The 25,973-nt window shown below is 40.1% G+C and overlaps 1 protein-coding gene across 1 annotated transcript; it reads right to left on the minus strand.

Annotated features, from left to right (window-relative positions):
• Positions 1 to 599: 599 nt before the first annotated feature.
• LOC101612644 (secretoglobin family 1D member 1-like) lies at positions 600 to 10,438 on the minus strand. The gene is made up of 3 exons (XM_012952390.2): positions 10,384 to 10,438; positions 8,222 to 8,412; positions 600 to 662 (listed from the first exon to the last, which is right to left on the minus strand). Exons 1-3 carry the CDS (start codon positions 10,436 to 10,438, stop codon positions 600 to 602), a joined length of 309 nt encoding a protein of 102 aa, XP_012807844.2.
• Between the last annotated feature and the right edge of the window lie 15,535 nt (positions 10,439 to 25,973).

A 25,973-nucleotide genomic window follows, 5' to 3' on the forward strand; every position in this document is an offset into this window, starting at 1 on the left:
ATTGATAAAAGGAATGGAAGAGGAAAATAACAGCATATCCAAAGGGAATATGACCAATATGCGATATGGTGAAAAATAGATAAACAAACTTACAAAGCAGTGTGTAGTTATTTCATGGCCAGTGAATATCTATTTTATTAAAACTTTGAGATGATAAAGTTTCCTTTTTCTCAGAAAATTAAAAAAAATATATTATTCTTACTCTTGTATTCCTTCACACCCGTTGTCCATTTCACAGAATGCTATGCTCAGTATGATTCTATGTGTGTACAATGGAGTAATTAGGCCCTTTTCCTTCTCTGTGGGGGGAAGCTTTGCCTGAAGACATTTCTACCCTTTTTGTAGCTCTCACAGTCTTCGTGGCCCCTCTACCAGTACCATCACAAGAGGAGGGGTAGCAATTTGCTTTTCGTGTTGAGTTCTCTGTAGACTCTGTATTTATGTTACAATGTGTTTTTTCCACTCACCACTATGATTGTGGCTATTTCCCTGAACAGGGCTGTCTGGCTAGCATAGGGAGCAATCTTCATGTTGCTGATTCCTCTTCAGTTTCTCCTGGACCCAGGTAAATGTGGTAGAGGTGGTAGATCCCATGGTGATCAGTCAGCCATCTTTTCTTGTTGAACTTGTGGATCTTGGATCTTCCCAGTTTTCTCTGCTATCTGTTAGATAAAACAGATTCTACAACCAAGGGTGAGAGCAGCTTTGATTTATGGAGATATGCATATAACTTTGAGAGACATTTTAGTGAGGATACTCACTGAACTTGTCCAGAGAACAATGGGAGCTGCTCTCTGGAGTTGTGCATTTCCTGTGAGTGGGGTTCTGACTTGGTTCCTAATCTGTGAACTTTCTCCTACTAAGTAATCAGAGGGCAGTTGGTTGTCTCCACAGGCTGTGTGCCACTAGTGCACAGGTGTGCACTTCTTGTCCATCTGGTGGGTTGTGCACTTTGCAAGGTTTCCTGCTTATTTGCAATGTTTGTGACTATTGTCACATAGTACCTCCTACAGCACTTTCTGGAGCCAAGAGGATTTATCAGGAGAAGACTGGCTTTCACGCAGTTGCCATGAAGTCTCTTGGGATGCTAAGATTATAACCTGTGGTGTCTTCAGCAACAGGGACTTATGTTGTAGCTCTGTTGAGTAATCAAGGGCTTGGCAATGACCTACATTGTTTTGGGGAACTCCTGGATCTCCAGTGACAAATGCCCACTGTAGTGGGTAGCTCATCTCTGGCCCTGAGATTCACAAGCCAGAGCATATGGTTTTAGGATTAATCTTTCTCAACCTTCAGCTGGGCATATCTGTTAGATCCATTCATTTCCCTTCATTGGGGGTTATATCTTGCATTTTGTTATCCTGGAGGGTAGTAGTTAATGTACTTTTGTGTCCCTAACCCAGTCTCCTGCCCTTCACCTCCAGTATTTTTTCCCTGTAAGAGTTTTCCTTTTATCCCCTCATCTCCTTCCTCCCTGTTTTCTCTTTTTCCTGGTCTCATTCTAGTTATAAGCCCACAGTCCAAATGCTTGCTGCCTTTTGTCCTCCTCATCTGCCAGTCCATTTTGGGAGCTACCTATGAGAAAAAAACATGTGCAGTTTAACTACTTTACATGGTGGGCCCCCACAGGGTTATATTTAACAAGTTCATGCATCTTCCTGCAAATTTCATTATTTCATTTTTCCTTACTGTTGAGTAGAATTTAATTTTGTACATGTACAACATCATCGTTATCCATTCATCAGTCCGTGGGCATCTGGGTTGATTCCAAGTCTTAGTTATTGTGAATAAAGCAGCTATAAACATGGGGGAGCAAGTATCTTTGAAATAAAGAGAGGAGTCTTTAGGGTAAATGCTCAGGAAAGGAATAGCTGGGTCAAATGGTAAATCAATTGTCATCTTTTTCAGGGCTCTCCATAATGATACCCAGAGGGGATGTACATGTTTGCCCTTCCACCAGCAGTGAATGAGGTTCCTCTTTCTCTTCACCCACATTTCTTGTCATTTGATTTTTTAATGATTACCAAGTTCACTGGAGTCCGGTGAAATCTCATGGTTGTTTTAATTTCCATTTACCATATAGCTAAGAAATGTTGAACATTTCTTTAAGTGAGTACTGGTCATTTATATTCCTTCCTTTGACAATTCTGCATTCAGTTCTCAGCCCATTTTTGGTGAATTATTTAATTTTTCATTGCTTAATTCTTTGAGTTCTTGGTAGATTTAAGATATTAGGCTTCTGTCAGAAGCATAGCTTGCAAAACCTTTCTCCCATTCTGTGGGTAGTGTGTTGGCTCTGCTTATGTCTGTCTGTATAATAGCTTTGTAGTTTCATGAGATACAACTAGTTCAGAGATTATTTAATTTCCTGGGCTATTGTGGTCTTGTTCAGAAAGTCTCCCCCACTCATATATCATGGAGTGTTCTCCCTATTTTTTATTCCACTTGATAACGAGTTTCAAGTCTACATCCCATTTGGAATTGATTTACTGCATGGTGAATGGAGTGAGTCTAGTTTCATTTCTCTTTAAAAAATATTTTAAGCTGGGCTTGATGGCACATGTCTTTAATGCCAGCACTCAGGAGGCAGAGGTAGGAGGATCACTGTGAGTTTGAGGCTATCCTGAGACTACATAGTGAATTCCATATCAGCCTGAGAGCTAGAGTGAGACCCTACCTTGAAAACCAAATAAAATAAAACAAAAATATTAGTTTTATTTCTGAGAGAGAGAGAGAAGTGATGGGTATACCAGGGTCTCTAGCCACTGCAAACAAACTCCAGATGCATGCATTAATATGTGTATCTGGCTTACATGGGTTCTGGGGAGTTGAACCTAGGTCCTTAGGCTTTGCAGATGAGCACCGTAACCACTAAGCAATCTCTTCAGCCCCTAGTTTTAGTTTTCTCCTTGTAGTTATCCAATTTCTCCCGCACCATTTGTTGAAAATGCTGGCTTTTGCAGGTTACATTTTTGTCTCATTTGTCAAGTTTTGGGTAATTCTAGTTGCTTGAATTAAGGGCTGGGACTTCTGTTTCATTGATCTATATACTAGTTTTTATGCCAATACCATGCTGTTTTTATTACTAGGGTCTTGTATTATTATTTGAAATCTGGTATGGTGATGCCTCCAGAGATGTTTTTTTTTTTTTTTTTTTTTTTGCTGAGGATAGTTTTGGAAATCTGATGTTCTGCAGTTGCATTTGAATTTTGTGATTACTTTATCTTTTTGATTTTTCCACAACCTGTTCATATTATAATATGATGTTGATCACTGTCTAAAAGTTGGTGTTTCCTGACACCCCACATACCACCTCACCCTGGCACAAAATGGAACCTTTGGCAGGAACTCATGTCTGATGGGGACTTCTCTACAGTGCCCCCTCTTGTCCACAGTCCAGCATGCCATCCAGAGAGATGGTTCGTGTGGGTGGCCCTGGGGTCCACCCTCCAAACTACAAAGCAACCAGGTTTTTCCCTTGGGTACCATTGTCTCATGAAAGAATACATTTTCTATACTATAAAGGCAGCAGCCTTCTTCCTGTTTGCTATCTCTGGATTCCATTTCATCTCTGCCTTGATACACATGAGTGGCTTTCCTTCTCATGCAGCCTGGCTGGGTGGATGGGATGTGATATTGTTTCTTGGTCTGGATAATTTTTCTACTGGCCTCTTCTTTATAGTTTGGGGTAACTTCTCAGTTAATTAAATGTATTATTTTCTTCTGGTCTCTAAATCTACTAGGTGCATATTTTCCTTACATTCTAGCTCTACCATGTGGGTTCTTTGTGTGACTCTAGGCCTGCTGCCTGTGTAATTATTCCAAACTCTGAGTAACCATGCTTATAGTTCTTTTCATTACTCATTTATCCTCCAAATCTCTTGGTCTCTGAATAGATATCTGTTCTATTGTGTTTACCTGAGCATCACCTTTTGCCCTCTTAACTTCCCTCCATGGGAAATCACATGCCAAATGCAATGCAGGTTCCTTGTACGTCTCCACACTCAAGCTCCCAGATTCTACCTTCCACCCATTTGTGGCTCTACTCTAATCCTCCTTTAAAAGACTCAGTTCCTCTTCCCTTTCATGTGTTTGCAGCTTTACTCTAACCTCTCCTTAAAAGCTTCAGTTTCTATTAAACACTAATCTCCCTAAACCTTACAATTTGTCATTTCCCTCTCAATATACTTAATAATTCATAATTTATTCTCCTTGAGTTATTATTATCTCTTTATTAAAGATAGGACAGAACTGAAAATATGGGGTTCAAATAGTTTGAGGGAACCCTCCTGAACCTCAAAATCCTGCACCTATACTGTTTGTCTGCCTGATTTTCTGGTTGCAACTAAAAATGCTTTCAAATGTGGTTGTATATACTTCTATTTCCAGCACTCAGAAGCTTGAACTTGGAGGATCACTGTGAATTCAAGGCCAGCCTGGTGGTACAGTACATTCCAGGTCAGCATGATCTACACATCCTACCTCAAAAAAAAAAAAAAAAAATCTCAAACTCTAAATATTAATCACCCCCACTGGAAGGATACAGCTGTGAGTGTCGAAGAGGCCACTAGAGGTTCACTCAACTGCTAGACTCCACAGCACTGGGATGGCAGGTAGGTGGGCCCAGAAGTGAGTGCAATACTCTAGGCTCTGAGCTTTCGAATTAAGGGTTGTTCTCAGATGATGAGGTCTGATCCCAATAGTATAAGCCTACATTTCCATAAGCACTTCACTACCAGAACTGAGCTTCTGTGGTCTGTACTTCTCAGCTAATCAGAGTCTGGTCCTCCCCTCTCTACAAATGCATCCCATGGCTGTCTCTCACTCCAAGGTTGTGTCACATTCAAAACCATTCCCATCTCCTGTACCTTCCTACAACCTCAGGCCCCCACTGTGGTTAAGTTCCAAACAGTAGGTTTTTCCTGAAGATGGGACTGAACACTTGCCTTCTGAATCATAGAGATTGACAGAATGGGACTCCTATCACCTGCTGACCTGTCCACTAGGGGAATTACTGTCTTACCCCAACCCATAGCTATTTTTGAGGTTAGTGAGGGGAGAGGGAAGGTCTTGAATGTAGGCCTAGTCAACTCTTTACCAGGGCTGTCTAGATTACCCCACAGTGAAAGAGCTATGCAAATACGATGATGTGAACATGCAGCCATCTTTTTTGTATACTTATGAGATACTCTGTAACCCTTGTTGTAAATTTCTGACATACTTCTCTTTCTGTCTTTGAGATAGAGAATATGTGTTCTTATTCTGGCTCTACACAAATTTAAGAAGCCTCTGATCTGCTATTGTGCCTGAAAGTCTCAAGTAGGTTTTGTTTCCTGTTCTTGAAAGACAGTGTTTCTTTGTGGAAGATCACTTTTTAAAATAATATTTATTTAGTTATATATTTGAAAGAAAGAGGCAAAGAGAGAGTTGGAGAGAAGTTGTGGGCTAGGCTCCTTAGCCACTGCACACAAATTTCAGACACATGCACACTTTTGCATTGGGATTATATGGGAACTAGGGAATCACATCTAGGTCCTTTTGCTTTGCAGGCAAGTACCTTAACTACTAAGAAATATCTCTTGCCCAGATAGACTTTCTTATGGTTATGTTCTCCACATGATCAATATATGACAACTGTGAGGAGAGAGAGGATTTCTATGGATATTTGATATCTCAAATGATACATGCTGGGAAATATTCTTGTAGTTTTTGCAATTATATTTCTCAATAGCCCATTTCAATTTGCAAATCTATTTATGGAATGCAATGACTTTAACTTCTAACATTCCTGTTAACTTAAAAAATACTTTTCTGCTAATATGCAACTTTTAAGGGCAATTTTACACAACTAATTTCTTGTGTTTGTGTTGTTGGTTATTTAATACTTTTCTATGTGCATTAATTTTCATTTATTACTTATGAGAACACTGTACCTTCATAATAATGAATTTTAAGTGCCTTTTATACTGTTTTTAGATCAAACATCCATCACATCCAGGAGATGTCGACCTATTCCAAATCTGATGAATCCTGAAGAGATTCTTTAGTCCTTTTTCTCTCTTGTCTCCCTCACCCCAATACTGTAAGAAGCCTTTTGAGATCCATTATAGATATCCAAGCAGAAATACATGGGATACAGCTATGGACCTGACCCCAGCTTCCTGAGACATTATCTTAAAGCCCCTGCAGAGGCTGGTAGTCAAAGACGGGTAAGAGTCTCTTGAGTTAGCTCAACCTAAGACAGGGCATGAATGATGGAATTCATGTACCAATGATGGTTAAGGCCTAAATATCATAGAGGACAACCTAAGACAGGCACAGTCTTTCTGCACAAAGGCCCAGAAGGGCCTGGTTCATAAAAAATAAAAAAGGGAGAATTGTCGGGAGCCGTTTGGCAGCAAGACTTTAGCAAGATGTTAGCATCTACATGTAAGCAAGATTATGTATATTCAGTGTCAGAAGCCATTTGGCTGGCCTTGTATCCATAGCTCTGGGCCATTTGGCTGCTTCACTTAGAAGAAAACATCAATATCTTCAGAAGCACAAGAATTAACTTATTAATGCTAAGTAGTATACAGTTTTAGTTGTGATGCAGTTTGAATAATGTAGTCCCTGAATGGAGAAGTGACACTACATTTCAGAAGGGATGGAGAATATTTCAGGTCAATATCAGGGAAGCTAATGACAGCACCAGAGCTGCGTTTTCAGAATATGGACGTGTTCCTAGGGTACAAACATCAACTGAATGGGCAAGGTGTTCAGTAGGAGTGCTTAGGCAACGTCTGCCATATTGTCCAGTGGAAAATGATTAGCCTTGACCTAGCACAGTGGTGATGGGAGAGGCTTTTTTCACCATTCTCTAATTTTCATCCATGATTACAGAAATAGGAAATTTGCAAGGCTGTACAGGAAGATTCTTACTAAATACCTGTGTTTTGTTGTCTGAGTCTTGGGCTTTAATTGGGCACTGGATATTGCCTCTGGAATTTATTGTTGCAAATGTTGCATTTCAGTTCCAAGATTGCAGGCTATTAATAGGCAAGTGGCAAGATGCAAGGCAAGTAATTTATTTAAAGTACAATGTTGAAACCTTTACAATTAGCAGGGAAGATGAGTATATTTGGAAGAAGTAGTGGAAGCCAGAAGAAATGTTTTACACCTCCAGGGTACACACAAATAAAATACGTCCCTGAAAATGAAAAAACAAGAAAAAATATGAAGTTACTCATGTATCTTCTGAAGGGAGAAGAAGGGTGAACACAACCAAAAGGCCCATGGAATTTGTCAAAGGAGAGGCACTTTGGAAGACAAGAGGCAAACACACAATGTGTTTGAGCAAACACTGCATTGTTCTGATGTATTTATATCAAACAATGCACACTAGTGAAACCTACTTCAAACTTGAGTTGGATCAATAGTATGACTAAGGCTTCTGGGGAATCAGGAGGGTTCTATGAGTGGGATAAAGCTTTCATAAATAACTTTGTCTAATGGTCTCAAATTTGTGTCTTTTACATTCCTTGACATTGAGAATATCAATTTGAGACCACAGACAGGTGAAAACATAGTCATGGGGCTGGAGGGATGGCTTTGCAGTTCAGGTGTTTCCTTGCAAAGCCAAAGGACCCTGGTTCAATTCCCCAGGATCCACATTAGCCAGATGTACAAGGGGGTGCACGTGTCTGGAGCTCGTTTGCAGTGGCTAGAGACCCTGAATAGCCCATCCTCCCTTTTTCTGTTAAATAAATAATAAATAAAACATAATCATGGCCAAAGCTAGTTATAAGAGGTACCTAGCCTTCTGAGAAGAGGCAAGAGTGGTAGCAGAGAAACCCATCTGCCAGTGCTGAGCTCTGACAAAGTCTGTCTCCGGGTTAATCCCTCCCCATGTCCGATCTTCATACACCTAACACTCATCTCTTTCGTCCACTGAGTGTGTTGAAGTCAACCTCCCCAAAGCTTTAAGCTTTTAAGCAGAGCAACAAGGCCTTTGTCCAGATGCCATGAGGAATGTGGCATCAGATAGAAACTCAGAGGGAGGATCTCCCCAGAGCTGTCTGAAGCTGAGTTCAAATCAACACTAACAGTGGCAGCATCCTCTGGGTTCAAACTCAACTGAAGATCAGTGAGTGCAGTGCCTCTGCATACCCCTCGATTCTCATGGAGTGTAAGGCCAGACCATTCATGGCTTTGTAGCTGTATAAAGGAGAAAAGAAATTACCAGAGTTTTTTTAATTAGTTCTTCTTTTACAATGTCTATTTTATCTACACATTTCTTCACTTCCATTTTTGCTGCAACTGCTTCAGGAGGAGCACCGTATTTGGCAAGTTCGGCAGCCAACTGTGCCTTCGTTCCTCCCAGGAAGATGAAGCTTTCAAAAGCAACTGGAGGACATACTACTCCAGCATTAGCTGCAAGAAGTGAGTAGAGACAACTTAGTAAAGGGAAGTTGTCTCCTTACTCCCCATCTCTTTAACTTGAGACTAAAAACCTCAGGTGAGCCCCAGAAGATTAGACTCCTCTCCTATGATTATGCTCATGTCATCAGTAGACCTTCCAGGTTGTTTCTTCCTGAGGATCACCCAGCAAGAAGTAGAAGTAGAGTTTCCTTCATTGCATCTTTGTATGGTATAGCCAGGCATGGTGGGCCACATCTTTAAACACAGTGTGTCTTTAAACACCTTACTACTCAGGAGGTTCATATTGTAGGACCTTGGTGAGAATAAGAATCTTGCTGAAGCAATCAAATATCAACATGCAAGATAAAACATTTTTGTATTTGAAGCCATACCCATTATTCCAAAGATTTCCTGGCTGATTAACTTCCCATTGCTACAATTGTTAATTTTAAGTTTCAACTAGATATTGGAATCTTACAGTCTTATATATCTTATTGAAATGAATGGTAAATTTAGATTTTGCTAGAGATCACAAAAGTTAAGGTCAATTTGCAGAAAACAATTTGATGACTAACACATACAAAGACAATATTTTGAAATTAATTCAGAAAAATTATATGTCCAGACTCACAGAGAGGGTGACATGAAGTAAGTGAATCCTATCTTGGATCTCTTCTGAAAGTTTGCATAGAACTAAAGTAACCACCCTTTCTAGTCTGGGTGCACATTCCACCTTGAAAGGCTTTTTTTTTTTAATATATATATGTTTTATTTATTTATTTATTTGAGAGAGAGAGACAGAGACAGAGAGAGGGAGGATGGGTGCACCAGGGTCTCCAGCCACTGCAAATGAACTCCAGATGCTTGTGCCTCCTTGTGCATCTAACTTATGTGGGCCCTGGAAAATTGAACCGAGATCCTTTGGCCTTGCAGGCAAACACCTTAACTGCTAAGCCATCTCTCCAGCCTTTGAAAGGCTTTTGTGAGGACTAATTTGACAGTGTTCTCAAACCTGGCATCACACTCAAGTTCCTCCTGCATCAGTCTCCCAAGTAGCTTAGGGTGTAGAAAACAGGCTTTACCCAGGATTTGAAAATGACTCTAATCAGCAGGTGTCTAAATAAGATTTGATATGAGCCTTCAGAATGAAAGATCAACTATGGGGAAACAAGGTAGATGATAGGGTGAGAGGCTACCTTGGGAGACAAGAAGACATACATAAGGTAAAGGAGGAATACGTGTCAGTGAAGCCTGGCTCATTCTTGAGGGCACTGGATGCACAGAAATGTTTGGTTACCTTGTGAAGGTATTGCTGATGGACAACTAGAGATATCTTGAAACACGTAAATCACAGTGGAAATGAGTATACTATTTCTTTCACCATTACTGTCAGGGTTGCCAGTAAAATAACAGAAAATATAGGACTTCTTATTCTCAAAGCCTATTTGTGAATTTTGACAATTCAAATTTCCAGTGAATATCAACCCTTATGAATTTGGAGTCTTCTTGTCATCTTCTTCGATACAAAAAAAAAAAAAATCCAAAACTGGGCTGGAGGAATGGCTTTGTAGTTAAGTCACTTGCCTGCAACACATGAGGAACCAGTTCAATTCCCCAATAACCATGTAAATCAGACACACAAGGTTGTATGTGCATCAGAAATTAATCTGCAGTGGCTAGAGGACCTGGAATGGCAATTCAATTTCTCTTTATGCCCCTCTTTTACTTACTTTCTTTCTCAAATAAATAAGTTAATAATATTTAAAAATCATAAACCAACAAAAACCCTGAAAAAAGTGAAAAACAAATTCTGAAATTTGCTTGTAATAATTTTTTTGAGTGAATGTGTGGAAAGCCTTTAAATGACCTTATGGTTTAAGGGAGTGCTTTCAAAAGCTCAGATAATTTTAGAATACTATTTTTTTCCTGATTTCTACATCCTACTAGGCAGCTGTTGCTGGGCTGATCACTAGTGACACTCACCTTCATAGCAGCAAAGAGCCAGAGTGGCCAGGAGGAGAGCCAGGAACCTCTTCATGGTGGTCTGCAAGCTCTGACCTTTCCACACTAGAGAATGATGGAGCAGTTTGGACTTCACCAGAGAAGTCTGAGTGGCTCATGGGGCCCAGGGCTATTTGTACCTAGTGGTGATCACTGGTCCTACCCATGCAAATCCTAATAAGGTCTTTCTCCTCAATCACTGAGTGGAGAAAACATCCCCAGTGTGAATGTGCACACCTCCTTCCCGGCACTCTGGGCCAGAGTCCAGACAAATAACTTCATGGGAACACCATCTGCCAAGTGATGATCGTATTCTCCAAAAAGAAATTTGAGCAAACAGTTGACTTTTTAACTTGTCATTAGTGCACCTGAGTTCTCAGTGTCTGGTAATGAACCCAGGGTGTCCTGATAAGTGGGTGACAGCTCCTTGGCACACAGAGTACCTCTCCACACTGACTTCCTGGGAGCCACTCTTCCAAATCACAGGGTCTAGCTACATTATAAAGTCAGAAAGTTCTAAAACACACAACTTCAATATGCTAGAAACATAAAAACAAAATAAACCTTAAGTTGGAAGAGGACCGAAATACTAAATAAAATAGACACTAAATATGAAAAACACCTGTGTAACAAGACATGGTTCTTCAAAAAGATGAGCAAACTAGATAATAAGTAGCTATCCTAATGATAAGAAAAAAACCACAAAACATGTGACAGAAAATAAACGATGAAAGAGAACCATTGCAAGTGACACCACAGAAATGAGACACCAAGGATCACTGGGGGTTATTATCAACTCCAGGACAATAAACTTGATAACTTTGATGACATGAAGCAGTTTAGAACATATATGCCTTACAAAGGTTGAATCTGAAGAAATGAAAACCTAGATAGACTTGTGTAAAGAAAAAAATTCTCTACCAAAACTCCCCACATCGAGGAGAAACTTATAAGATGGGATCACTGATAAATTTTACTAAATATTCAAAGAAGAACTAATATTTATTACTAATTGATTCCAAACTATGTTGGGTAGAGTGGATCCAAAATCATTCTACAAGGGTCACATGCTCTTATATCAAAATCACACCGAGACACAACAAGGGAAAACACCTAAAATATCCTGACTGGACACACTTGCAAGCATCCTCCACAAAATGCTAATCTCAGAGGACCTGAGCCCTCCTTAGTTCAACTCCTAGAATCCATGGAAAATGATGGACATTTCAACATACATCTACAACTCCAGCCTTTGAGGAAGAGACAAGTGAATTACTCAGGCTTGCTGACATCAAAAGAGCAGTTCTAGGTTGAGGGAGAGGCCTTTTTCGAGGAAGTTGGTGGGTAAGAAAAACAGAAGGGCACCTCAAGCCATACTGTGGCCTCCACAAACATGTGGGCCACTACACACACACGAATACACTTTACATAATATACTACTAATACACATACACATACACACACAAAGACAGCATTGGAAATATTACAATTAATAAATAAATAAAGGAGGAAGTTAGGGCTGGAGAAATGGCTCATCAGTTAAAGGCGCTTAGAGGCAAAGCCGGAAACCCCAGGTTCAGTTCTCCTGTATACACATAATGCCAGATGCACTAAATCTGAGTTCCCCTGTTGTGGCAGGAGGCCCTGACATGCCTATTATCTCTCACTCTGTCTCTCTCTCTTTCTCCTCTCAAATAAATAAATATTTTTTTAAAAGTTGGGAGTTAGGGCAAAAGAGATGGCTTAGTGGTTAAGGTGCTTGCCTGCAAAGCCAAAGGACCCAGGTTCTACTACCAAGGATGCAGGTAAGTGAAATGCAGAGAGTAGTGCAGGCATCTGAGGTTGTTTGCAGTAGCTGCATGCTCTGGCATTGCCATGCTCGCTCTCTCTCCTTTTCTCTTTTTCAAATAAATAAATTAAAACTATAACATATTTTAAACAGCTGGACGTTACAAAATTACTTGACATAAACCATTAGTTGTTTTTAACTGCTAATAGAAAATTCTCTGAACTGTGAATCAAGAAATCAATTTCACTTACAAGCTATAATAATAATAAATATCAAGGTTAAACTTAACTGAAGAAAGAAAGGATTCATAAAAAAATATATTAAGCAGAAGTGAGGATGAAATAAACTTCTCAGCTCCTGGACAGGTGACCACACAGCTCAGCTTTCTCAAGTTAGTCAGGGTGTGTTGTTGTCTCTGAAAACCATCCATACAGTGTCTGTAAAGCTCCAAAGAAAGACTCAACTTTTCACAATAAATATTATGGTTATGCTATTCATACGATTGCTGTGAAAACTATTACAATAGTCTTTGTCAGGTCATTACTTGAATGTAACAGTGACAATTCATGTTTAATTGAACGTTTCCATGAAATTTGCTGAGATTAGAACTTAACTGTTCTCACAATAAATGTAAACTATATGAAGGTATATACATGTTGATTAGGATAATTAACAATTGGAATGCATAGGGATATGGAAGTTTTTTTAAACACTACACATATATTATTTATGGTCAATTCGCCATTAATAAGAATATAAATTCAAATATATGAATTTCACCTGTGTTCTGGGCCTATTAATATGGCAATAATATGTAATTTTTTATTACAGACATTCACTATGGATACATCATCTGTTGGTACTGTCCTTTATTTGTAAATTCTATTAACAAATATTTTGAAGGGCTGGAGAGATGGCTTAGCCATTAAAGCCTGCCAAGCCAAAGGACCCAGGTTTGATTTCACAGAACCCACGTAAGCCAGATGCACAAAGCAGCACATGATTCTGGAGTTCATTTGCAGCTGTAATCCCTGGCATGCCCATTATCTCCTTCTCTCTCTGTCTCTCTCTCTCTCCTTCCTCTCTCTCTCTCTCTAAAATAAATTAAAATAAAATAAATACTAAATAAAGAAAGTTGGCTTCTTAAAAATTTTTTGAAAGAAAACAATCAAATAAAATCCATTAAACATGGACTGAACTGTTTTTTCCAACTTAAACATTTCAACTTATATCTGAATATCACTATGTTCTGTCATTTTACAGAATGTAAAATCAAAGTACAGATTTCTGTGGGCTAGTTATCATGAGGGCTTCAATTTCTTGCTCTATAAATATAAGGCCAGAACATTGCCATATTTGGTTATAGGATAAAATGATTAAGTTGAAAGAGAAAACCTATTTGAATCGATGTTGGATTTTTTTTTCCTGGACTTTCAATGTAGTGCCTAAGCATGCTGCCTACCATGGAAACCACTTACTAAAATAAATTATTTAAGGCTGGGCATGGTGGCGCATACCTTTAATCCCAGCACTCAGGAGGCAGAGGTAGGAGGATCGCAGAAAGTATGAGGCCTCCATGAGACTACATAGTGAATTCCACATCAGCCTGGACCAGAGTGAAACCCTACCTCGAAAAAAATAAAATTAATTAATTAATTAAATAAAATGATTAACAAACTTTGATGTTTACATAGTGCCTTCTGTAGGCCACAAGTATCTAAAGCTCTTTATAATTTTTCCACACTTATCGCCTCACGCAGTTCTATGACCACTCTCATTTTGAAGGAAACACAGAGCGTTAAGTCTTGTGCTCACATTCAGCCAAGGTTTAGCTTGTTATTGTCTTAATCTTATGTGCCATGTTCCCTGCCATACTTGACCTGGTCAAGTACCAATTTTCCTCAGGCCTCTGGACTTACCCCAGACCAATTTTACAGTTGAAATAACTCCAATTGTTTTTCTGCTTTTCCTCCTGGCTGGCTTTCATGGTGCCAGAAGAATCTATGCAGGCTGCTAGGGGAGAAAGTTCAACAATGGCCTCAAATCGAGGTGAAGCCAATGACCTATAATGCTAATCTGCCAGAAAAAAAAATGTTTCCACTGATGTATTGTGTTATAGGGGTAATCAACCACTTACTGAGGGGATTTGATACCTCCTCTATACCAGTGAGTTCATGCAAGATTTTATTAAAAAAAAAAAAAAAACAATGGCAGGAAAAGCCATAGGCACTAGGGAGCAATCTAGTATGCTTTCTTTTTAATTTTCTTGAATAGTTGTGTTCTCAGAATACCTTCTAAATATGTACATTAATATCCACATAAGAGTGCAAAGTTCAGACTTATGCAGAAAAGGTTGCTTTCTTTGGCAGGCAGCATTGTGCTAAAAGTAAATGAATGCTGAAAGCTCAGCTCTAGATGTGGAATCTGCATTGTCCTCACCCATGGCTCAGGAAGGCACAAAGCACTGGGGAGGATGTCATATCTGAAGGGTACATAGGAATATTGTGGTGGTTTCCTGTCTATCATGACATGGCCTTTAAACTGATAAATTCATAGCAACTGTGGTCACTGCATAAGAGCTACACAAAATAGCGGCACTCAGCAGTCCATTAGAGATGTAGAAGAGACGACTTTGAATCCACTTCTGTGCACATACTGGCTGTTACCGGTTGCTGGAGGAGGGGCTGATTCTCTTCAACAGTGTATCCACTTATAAGGGGATTAGGAAAGGAGGGTATTGGGCAATGGGATGGCTGAGTGTAGGGAAATGAGAAACTGTGTGATCCAAATGCAATGTGTACTTGTGAAATTATTATCAACTAAAACAGGAAAGTATGTATTTTGCCTTAAACAAAATGAAAGAACTCTTAATGGCTTTTAAAAAGATACAAGCCTGTCACTATTTTACTTTTCCTTAAGCCAAGTATGCCATAAGTAAACTGTTATTCAAGATATACCAACCTTATTTCACACTCTCCTACAAACTCAGAACATAAAATATAGCAATATTCTTTATTTATTAAATACATATTTTATGTGAAATAAATATTTCTGACTGTTACTATAGAAACTACCAGAGATAATCAATGCACAGGGTGACAAGGTTTTGTTTTGGCTTTTTTTTTTTTTTTTTTTTTTTGAGGTAGGGTCTTGCTGTAGGCCAGGCTGGCCTTCACTAGGCAGTCTCAAGATAACCTCAAACTCACAGCGTTCCTCCTGAACCTCTGCCTCCTGAATGCTGGGATAAAAGCTATGCCACCACATTGGCTCTTGTTTTTGCATTTTTGTTGGATATCCTAAGAGTTCGCTAATGGGTTTGTTGAAAATATGAGTTTTCACATGGAGTCACTACCTAATTTCTTTTAAATATCATGTAACTTTCACATAGATATAAGTTGACTTCTTCCTCTCCTATTTGTACCCTTTGCATTTCTTACTCTTGATTTAATGGTGTATCTAGCTAAGGCTTTGAGCACATTGTTGAATAACCTGATGAAAGCAGACATATTTGTCTCCTTCCAAGTATCAGAGGAAATGCTTTCAGGTTTTCTGCAGTAAGGAAATGCTATCTAGAGTTCTGTTGGGTACAATCTTTACTATGTTGACATTTGTTCCCTCTATTCCCAGTTTCTTCAGGGCTTTTATCATGAAGACATATTGTACTTTGTCACAGGCTTTTTTGGCATCTATTTAGAAGACCATGTGATTTCTCTCCTTAAGTCTATTTATGTGTTGCATTATATTTACTGATTTTTGTACAACAACCCATCTTTCCATTCCTGGAGCAAAACCAAATTGGTAATGGCAAATGGTCTTATTTAATTTCTATTATTATTATTATTGTTGTTAACAAGATGTTTCATATGAATGCATCATGGCTTGATGGCCTCTTTTCACTGGTCCTCACCCCCATTCCATTGGGGACAGTTCTTAGTAGGGTTGCAGGTCTTCCCCATGGGGTTGTGGTTTATGCATTATGGGAGGAACAGTCAGTTATTTTTTTGTGGGGGAGGGAACACCACAGGCATGATGTCTCAACATGTGACTCTTAGAATCTTTCTGACCCCTCTTCCACAAAATTCTCTGAGCCATGGTGGGTGAGTTTTAAGTCTACTTCCATGATGAGCTCTTAGGAGCCTCTGGATCTCTGCTTTGGTAGGTGTTGACTATCCTCAGGGTCTGTCTCCATCACCCTGGAGCTGATTATCAGATATAGCTTGGAAGCAGCGCTCTTGCTCATCTCCCCAATTTTCCTGGGTTTTCAGCTGTGGCTTGGCTGAAGTGTGAGGGGCAGTTTATCTCCTCTGGTCTTGCTACCTTTTGAAAAAGAAGAGCATATTTTCCAACAAAGAATGAAGTCAGTATAATTTAAATGGTATAAGCATTACTAATTTAGGGAGGATTTGATGTATGTAACCCCTCTTTTAGCCAAAAACTCGTGAGAGCTTGACACTGGGCAACATATTCTTTGTCTCCACAGGATTCTGATCTGGTTCCCAATTTCGATTGTGTTCCTTTTACACTGAGAGGGTCTCTTAGCCAATCAGAAAACTACTGGTTACCCAGTGAGGCTCTTTGCCACTACTGCACGGGCATGTACACTGTGTGAGGGTGTTTGGTTCTGAGTAGCTTTGACCTCTGGCTGCTCAGACCCCTGCTGGCCATTTTCTCCCAGTTGCTCATGTAGCACTTTTCAGCACTAGACACGCTGTCTTGGGACTCGCATTCTTCTGAATTCCAGCCAGGTCTCTCCTTGCTCTGTGTCAGGAGCATATGGTGTCTTCAGCAATAGTGTCTTAGCTTTTACCTCAGGCAGGTAATCAAATGCTTTGACAGAATGCTGTCTTGATTTGGAGACATCATAGGTCTCTCCTATCAACAGCTCAATGTGGGTAGCAACCAATCTCTGATACTGGGAGTTACATGTCTGACACAGAAAAAAATTTTCTTTTAAGCTTAGGCTGCATATCTACAGTGGCAGTGATAGGAAGTATAGTAACTATGATAGCTATTAGCATGCAAACAGATCTTTCTTTTGGTTTCATCCATAATCATGCAGGTGAGTGCTGTGGAAAGTTCTCAGTTTCTTCTCAGCACAAGAAAGAATTGCAGTGCAGGAAATATTATAAAGCAAGCAGATTTTGTTCAGAGAAATGTAAAAGTAAGGAAAATCTCCCTTTAGGATAAGTAGGGGTCCCCGAATAGGGTGGCAACTGATCTCTCTCTTTCTCTCCCCCTCTCTCTCTCACTCCCCACTGGTTTATATCTGGTTTCATAATCCCTTCCCAGCCTACATCATGTCTATCTCTATAGGGTCTTGCTTATGCATGGATTCTTAGTCAATAGTGTATTGGATGCCGCATTCTGATTACATACTCCCGTGCCTCTGCCTGATTCCTTAAGGACAGCAACACTCACTACAGCCTTGGATGTGGCCTATGAGAAAGGTGAGGCATCTTACAAAACCATTTGCTCATAAGTTGCCTTGGCTGTGGGCTATGAGTGAAGTCCAGCTTCTCGCTGGGAGCTTTTCCTCCCCCACACTTTTTCCTCCCCCACGAGCTCCTAGGAGCAAGATGGGAGAAAGTCATTATTACTAACCCATGGCTCAAATTCCTCTCCCTATCTGCCTTGTGCCCTCCTATCTCTTTCTCATTTTCCCTTCTAAGCAGGCCACCCTAGCTACTGTTAGAATGATGTGACTAGCACCGTTCTGGTTTCTTCTTGCAGGAAAAGGGCATCAATCATAGCAATTGGGTGTCTTTGAGGTTGTCAGACTGATTCAGAGCCATCAGGATGATCTAAGATTCCCTGATAGAAGCCTGGGGGAGTAGACATGCAGGGCGCCCTCAGAAGCACTGTTTGTATCATGACTTAGTTTAAATGACAGGAGACAGGGGCTGGAGAGATGGCTTAGTGGTTAAGCTCTTGCCTGTGAAGCCTAAGGACCCTAGTTCGAGGCTCAATTCCCCAGGACCCATGTTAGCTAGATGCACAAGGGGGTGTACATGTCTGGAGTTCATTTGCAGTGGCTAGAATCCCTGGCGCGCCCATTCTCTGTCTCTCTGAATCTGCCTCTTTCTCCCTCTCTCTCTGTATCTGCCTCTTTCTCTCTGTCACTCAAAAATAAATAAATAAAAATTTTAAAAATATTTTAAAAAATTACAGGAAACAAATTGGATGATGTGATTTATAATATAGGGGCTAAAGCAAAGAACAATGCATCTATTATGAGAGGCCTAGGGATGGCAAAATCTCTAGAAAGATTCAACGTCCTATTGAAGAGAAGTTATTACTAAGCCAAATGTCTCCTGATGTCTCTTCTTTTGATGTGTCTATTATTTTGACAATTTACTTAATTTTATCTCAATTTTCTTCTACTTTGCCTGTTATCATGTAAAAAACAGTTTTCCTTACTGAATGCATTCCGTCCTCCCCAACTAGAGAGAAAAGCTCTTCTTTTATGTTGCTGCTTTCATGGCAGCATCTGTACTTTTTTTGGCCTGAGTCACTGGCTTCTCTACCATCTGATGACTTTGGTCATGTGTGTCTGCCACCTCAGCAAGAGCACACACTGCACCTAAATCTCTAGAACTTTTTGGCACATTTGAACAGGGACTCTGAGGTCATTGGAGGAGTGTGCTTACAATATTAGAAAAGTATATTTAAAGTCTATCTAAATATTTGACCCTCTGTTTCCGATTAACTTTAGTACCCTAATTAAGTTCTGTTAGTTGGGTACTAGTATTAACAGCGAGATGACCAGATTTGAACATTTAATGTGCGGTTACCATTACATACCCAGCTCTTCTTTTCCCATTGTAGACAAAAAAAAAAAAAAAGCTCAAACTGTATATAGCGCTATGTCAAGTTGTTCTAATGGCTGATCTCTAAGTTCTGACTTGGCTGCCTGAAGTTCATCAGGACTTCTTATAGGAATTGAAGGGCCCTTCCTCTTTTGGAACATAAATAGCTAGGTTAGGATTAGGACATAATCTTAGGACTAGTTCAGGTCCTTCCATGAGCAAGGTTTGATATGTTACTCGGCAGCTGTCTAGTAGCCATAGATAGCCCTTAAAGTTTAAAATGCCCCCAATATCAAGGATGGGCTAAGCACTGTAAGAGGTTGACCCAAGACCAGGTTTTATGCATCAGGTATCTCAATTCTTATTGTTGTTATTAATCTAATGCCTCTAGGCCTGAAGGGTGTGAATGCAACAGGAAGATAGATAATGGTCCTGATGAGAAGGGACATTATATCACAAATAACCAAGTGTCTATAATTCTTACATGGATGAGTAGATATACACTGTCCACTAGATAGGCTTGATGGATGGTGGGTTACTCCTGTTTTCTCAATCTCTGGACCCCCGTTTTAGTTGCTAATTGATGAAATCACAGAAAAATCTCTCAGACAACTGAGAATTTTCTTTAAGCAACCCTTCAAGGTAAAACTCTGGTTGGGGAATATCATGGCCAATAAGGGTAGTTATCTTTCATTAGAAAATGTACATCTGGGCTGGAGAGAAGTCTTGGTGGTTAAAGTACTTGCATCAGAGCCTAAGGACTCATGATTGACTCTCTAGGTCCTGTGTAAGCCATACACACAAAGTGATACAATGTGCAGGGTCACACATGTGCACAGGGGGGCTCACATGTCTAGAGTTTGATTGCAGTGGCTGGAGAACTTGGCATGACAATTCTCTCTTTCATTCAATCTCTTGCATTAAAAAAAACAAAAACAGGAAAAGGTGCTGGACAGATGGCTTAGTGGTTAAGTCATTTGTCTGAAAAGCCAAAGGACCTTGGTTTGATTCTCCCAGACCCACGTAAGCCAGATGCACAAGGGGGCACATGTGTCTGGAGTTCGTTTGCTATGGCTGGAGGTGCTAGCATAACCATTCTCTCTGTCCCAATTTCTGCCACTTTCTCTCCATCTCTCTCACAGGAATAATTTTTTTTAAAGTTTTTAAAAAATAAAAAGGTAGCCGGGCGTGGTGGCGCACGCCTTTAATCCCAGCACTCGGGGAGGCAGAGGTAGGAGGATTGTCATGAGTTCAAGGCCACCCTGAGATGACAGAGTTAATTCTAGGTCAGCCTGGACCAGAGAGAGACCCTACCTCAAAAAACAAAAAACAAAAAACAAAAAAAAGAAAAAGAAAAAGGCAAACAAAAAAATCCATGTGTTCCTGTTCAAAGTTTTAGGTAAAACGTAAAACATTAAAGTAGTGGGTAACTATAAGAAACTTAAATGAATATACATGTGAATTATTTTCAAAGGCTAATAATCAAAGGATTTTAAACATTAAAAAAAAAAGTGGCTTTATGGGGGGAACAGAAAGGAGTGAAAAAGGAAATTTGGAGAATGCCACATGAAGAAGTGGTAGAAAGTGATGCCTGACTGAGCAAGGTGGGTCACATGTACTTAGAGAATCAAAACTGGACAGAATTTATAGAAGCAGTGTGCAAGACAAATGGAGTGAATATACTGCTAGACATCAGCACTGTGCCACTGAGGAGCATACCAGTGACTTAAACCTTAACTGTAAACCCCAACATGTTTACATGAACTTGGGAAGAGACATTTTAAAAATTAACATATTTAAGATGATGATTGTGAAGTAAGTACAAATGCTCCTAAACCTGTAATAATGAGAAAGAGAGGAACAAGGTCAAAAACAAACAAAAAAGAGGAAGTGTTGGGGCAGCATGCTTATGGAGGCTTAAAGAAAAGGAGTTTTTGGTCAAGAGCATGGAGGAGGAGAGAAGTATGTTGGAGTTGTGTTTATGTCTTCTCTAACTTGTGCTTGTATTCAGCCTCAATTGGGCAATGTCTGGCATCTCCTAGATCTGTTTCTACTTTTTATATAGTTCCTTCTTGACAGGGCCCTCTAGTCGCTAAAATTAAGGTGGTGGTATGTAGGATAGACAGTTCCTTTTATACTTCTGAAACTGCTCATTCCAGCCCATAGACCTTCATGTGTATTGTATTCTCAAAACCCATTTGGAGGTTGCTAATTCAGATTTTTAGAGAATAGTGTGCCTTATGAATCAGGAGACTTTGAGTCATCTTCCTCGATATAAGAAAATCATAAGGAAGCCAAACACTAAAAAAAGAGAAAAACAGGGCTGAAGGGATGGCTTAGCACTTAAGGCATTTGCTTATAAAGCCAAAGGATTCAGGTTCGATTCCCCAGGGCCCACATTAACAAGATGCACAAGGGAGCACATGCATCTTGAGTTCTTTTGCAATGGCTGAAGGCCCTGGTGTGGCCATTCTCTCTCTCCCTCTTTCTCTGTCACATAAATTTAAAAAAGGAAAAAAACAATTTCTGAAATTTCCTTGAAATAATTTTTTTGACTAAGCATGTGGAAAGACTTTAAATGAACTCATGACTTAGCAGTTCAAAAATCTCAGGAGAAATTTAGAATACTGTTCTTTCCTGATTACTCCTCCAAAATAATATAATTATTCTGAGAAGAAAACTTACTAGGCAGATGCTACTGAACTGATAACAAGTTACAGTCATTTTCATAGCAGCAAAGAGGTAGAGAAACTAGAATGAGAGCTTCCTCATGGTGGTCAATAATCTCCGAGATTCACCTTTAGTGAATAATGGAGAATTTTGGACTCTACCAGAGAGCTTAGGTGGCCTATGGAGCCCAGGACTATTTGTAACTCATGGTGCTCACCTATCCTACCCAAAGCCTTGTAAGAGCCCCCTCTTCATTCAGTAAGTGGCTGAACCCACTGCACAGTGCGAATCCCCACATGTCCCTCCATGCACTATGATTCACTGTCCAAACAAATAACCTCATGAGAGCACAACCTTTCAAGTGACATTTATTCTCCAGAAAGAAATATGAGAAGCCAGTTTATATTTGAACTAGTGATTATTGCACCTGAGTTCTTGGGCTTAGTAATGGACACAGGTGTGTTCTGAGAACAGGATGGCAGCTTGTTGGCACATAGAACTTCTCTCCAGCCTGACTTCCTGGGACTGAGGACATCGCACCTGAACCATAGGAGCCACTCATCCAAATCACAGTGTAGCTACATCATAAAATCAGAAGTTCTGAAATACACAACCTCAATAAACTAGAAACACCAAAACAAAATAACCCTTAAATTGGCATAGGGAAGGATATACTAAGTAAAATAGACACAAAGCACAAAAAAGAACAGTGCAAGAAATACATGGCTCTTGAAAAAGATGGTCAACATATGTAACTAATTGAGTGATCTAAAATATGACAAAAAAAAGTTAAATAAAGTAAGAGAAGAAAGGGAATCATTGCAAATGACACCACGGAAATGAGATATAAGGACAGGATAACAGGGTTATGATAAACTCTATGACAACCACCTTGTTATCCTTGATGACATAACCCACTTTAGCATGTACATGCTCAACCAAGAGTGAGTATGAAGAAATAAAAACCCTGAATAGACCAGGAATATATAATGAAAACAATTCTCTACCAAAATTCTCCACATCATGGAGAAACCCACAACAAGGTGGGATCACTGATACATTTTCCTAAATATTTAAAGAAGAACTAATATTCAGTGTTATTTATTGATTCCAAACTACATTGGAGGGAAGAGTTCTGAAATCAGTCTCGCATTTCTGTTAAATCAAACACAATAAACAACACAGAAGACACATAAATATCCTTGCTGAACACACTTACAAGAATCCTCCCAGAAATACTAGTCTGAGATGGCCTGAGACCTCCTTCGTTCAAGGCCTTTAGTCAACTTAAAATGGCAGGCATTTCAACACTCATCTGTAAACACAGTCTTTGGGGACAAACAAGAGTGACGAGGGCTTGCTGACCCCAAAAGAGAAGCTCGGGTTTGAAGGAGAGACCTTGTTTCAAGGAAGTAGGTGAATGAGGAGTACATAAAAGCATCTAAGCCCTACTCTAACCTCCACACATACATGGGCCACTACTTACTTGCATGTGCATGCACACACACGCACACACACACACACACACACATGCATGTACCACACAAAATACACCAAAATTACTAACTGCACTTCCGGCCAAGATAGCGACCCCCTAACTATGCCTTACATCCCCAGGAAATAAAGACAAGACATTAAGGGTTCACTGGGTCTTTTAGGGGAGAGCAATCTCCAATAGATTGCGAGTGGGAAGGCACAGAGGGGAAAACACAGAGAATCACTGATTCCCTGGTGTGCAGATAGACCAACCCTCCCCCCAAACACCCACCATACCCACAGTCCCAGCTTCAGGAAACTCCTGAGCTTACTGTAGGAAAAGGGTCTCAAGCCAACATAGTTCCACTTGCCTCCCTGCACAGGGGCAACTGCTCTGCTACCCCTGCCCAGAGTGACCTTGGCCAGGCTACACCTGCTGGCCCATTGGAGCTCAGGCTTCTTTGATCAATTTGCCTGCCAAATGGTGTCAGCGTGCCAATCCCTGCTTGTGAAAGCTTAGCCTGCTCAGCACATTTGCTCACTTACTGCTCTGGCCACCACACATTCATGTGCAAACCCAGGTCCATTACAATTCACCATGTGAGTTCAGACTATCTGTCTGTCGTTAGTGCTACCTCAGGTGCCATCCCCTCCCTGTCTGCCACGCTGCCAACTGCCATTGCCCTGTTGCGGATGAGCTCAGAGTGCTTCTGGGTCCCAGTGTTCCACCATGCCAGAGTTTGGGCTGTGTCAGTGCTTGGTGCCTCAGTCTCCCTTCTAGCATGAACACAGGCAGCTTTGGTGCATTACTGTGTGAGACCTCAGGCAACTTTGTCGCCCCTGCCTTGCAGGACTCAGGTGGCTTTGGAAAGTGAGAGCCAAAGCGCAAGCTACTTGGCAACTGCTTCAGGCTGCTTCAGCTTCCCATTGTGCTTGAACCTAGGCTGATCCACCCACCTTCATGCCCATAAGCTGTGATGGGCAGACCACAGTGCAAAAGAAGTAACATGAAAAATCAAATGCAAGAAAATCCACTTAGATCACCCAGTCCTACAATGAACATCTCTAATCAAAACATAGAAGAGCCCTTAGGATCAGAACACCAAATGAAGCTATGGACAATGCAACCCTGAACAACCTACTGGTAGACCTAGCACAAAAGCAACAAAGGACCAATAATCGTGTGGATGCTGCCATCAGTAGACTAGACCTAATAGATAAGAAAATGGAAGGAGTTCAAAGACAGTTAAGAAATATGAGGGAGAGTGAAAAAAAAGAGGACCGCAAAAGTCAGCTGGCGATGCTAAATGAAGACATAAAGAAATGCAAGGAAGAATTCCAAGGAGCATCAAGAAAATCATAAAAGGATGTGAAAAGGGAGCTTGACAGAGGGATGGAAATTATACATAGAAAAGTAGTAGAAAATGCAAACCTAATTTTAAAAGTCCAAAACTCTATAGAAGCTCTCAAGAATAGAGTCAGCCATGTGGAGGATAGAAATTCTGATCTGGAAGACAAGATGGAAGAAACAGTTCAAGAGCTCAAAAATTTAAATAAGTTCCAAAGTTCCTGTGAAAAGAACATGAGGTAACAGTGGGATACACTTAAATGTCCTAATATCAGGATCATTGGAATACCAAAAGGAGAAGAAATTCAGACCAAAGGCATGGAGAACTTATTTAACAAAATACTTGAAGAAAACTTCCCCAGACTCTGAAAAGAAAGGCCCATCAAGATACAGAATCTAACAGAATTCCAAACAGACTAGACCAAAGCAGAAACTCTCCAAGACATATTGTCATTAACACTCTAAACATTGACACCAAAGAGAAAATCCTAAAAGCAGCCAGGAAAAACAGCACACCACTTTTAAAGGTAACCCCATCAGAATAACCCCAGACTTCTCAATGGAAACCCTGAAAGCTAGAAGGGCCTAGAATGTAACACTGCAAAGTCTAAGAACCTATGGCTTCCAACCAAAACTACTCTACCCAGCAAAAGCATCCCTCATAATAGATGGTGAAAGAAAAACTTTCCATGAGAAAACTCAGCTTTACAATTATATGAACATAAAACCAAACCTACAGAGAATATTTTAGGAAATTCTCCACAGAGAAGAAATAAATAGCAACCTCAAATGCCTACAAGAAACAGATCACAATAACCAAACTCAGAGTAGGCACAAAAAACTTCAACGTCCATGAAAACACCAAACCACATATACCACCAGAATGTGGCAGGGATCAAATCAAATCTCACAGTCATTTCCCTAAATATTAATGGCCTTAATTCAGCCATCAAGAGACACAAGCAAACAGAATGGATCAAAAAATTAGACCCCTCAATCTGTTGTCTTCAAGACAACACCTCACCACTAAAGACAGACACCTCCTCAGGGTGAAAGGGTGGAAAACAATATTCCAAGCAAACAGGAATAAGAAACAAGCAGGTGTAGCTGTATTAGTATCAGATAAAATAGACTTCAAACCAAAAATAATCAAAAAAGAGAAAGAAGGCCACTTCCAACTTATCAAGGGAACGACCCATGAAGAGGATATTACAATCATAAATCTGTATGCACCAAACACAGGGGCATCACAGTTCATAAAACAAAACCTACTTGACAATAAACAGAAATAATCACCAACACCATCATAGTTGGGGACTTCAGTCCACCATTGTCAGTAATAGATAGATCATCCAAACAGAAACTCAACAGGGAAGTAAGAGAGTTCAATAAAACCATAGACCATTTAGACCTAATGAACATCTACAGAACCTTCCATCCCAAATCCACAGACTACATACACATTCTTCTCAGCAGCCGATGG

This window comes from Jaculus jaculus, chromosome 1, assembly GCF_020740685.1.
Source record: "Jaculus jaculus isolate mJacJac1 chromosome 1, mJacJac1.mat.Y.cur, whole genome shotgun sequence".
Taxonomy (NCBI): Eukaryota; Metazoa; Chordata; class Mammalia; order Rodentia; family Dipodidae; genus Jaculus; species Jaculus jaculus.

Excerpts from the sequence above, each read along its gene's own strand:
- LOC101612644 (XM_012952390.2), bottom strand. The coding sequence starts at position 10,438 with ATGAAGAGGTTCCTGGCTCTCCTCCTGGCCACTCTGGCTCTTTGCTGC. Across the intron at positions 8,413-10,383 it reads GGCTCTTTGCTGCTATGAAG|CTAATGCTGGAGTAGTATGT; the intron begins GTGAGTGTCACT and ends CACTTCTTGCAG. Across the intron at positions 663-8,221 it reads AACTAATTAAAAAAACTCTG|ATAGCAGAGAAAACTGGGAA; the intron begins GTAATTTCTTTT and ends TTTATCTAACAG.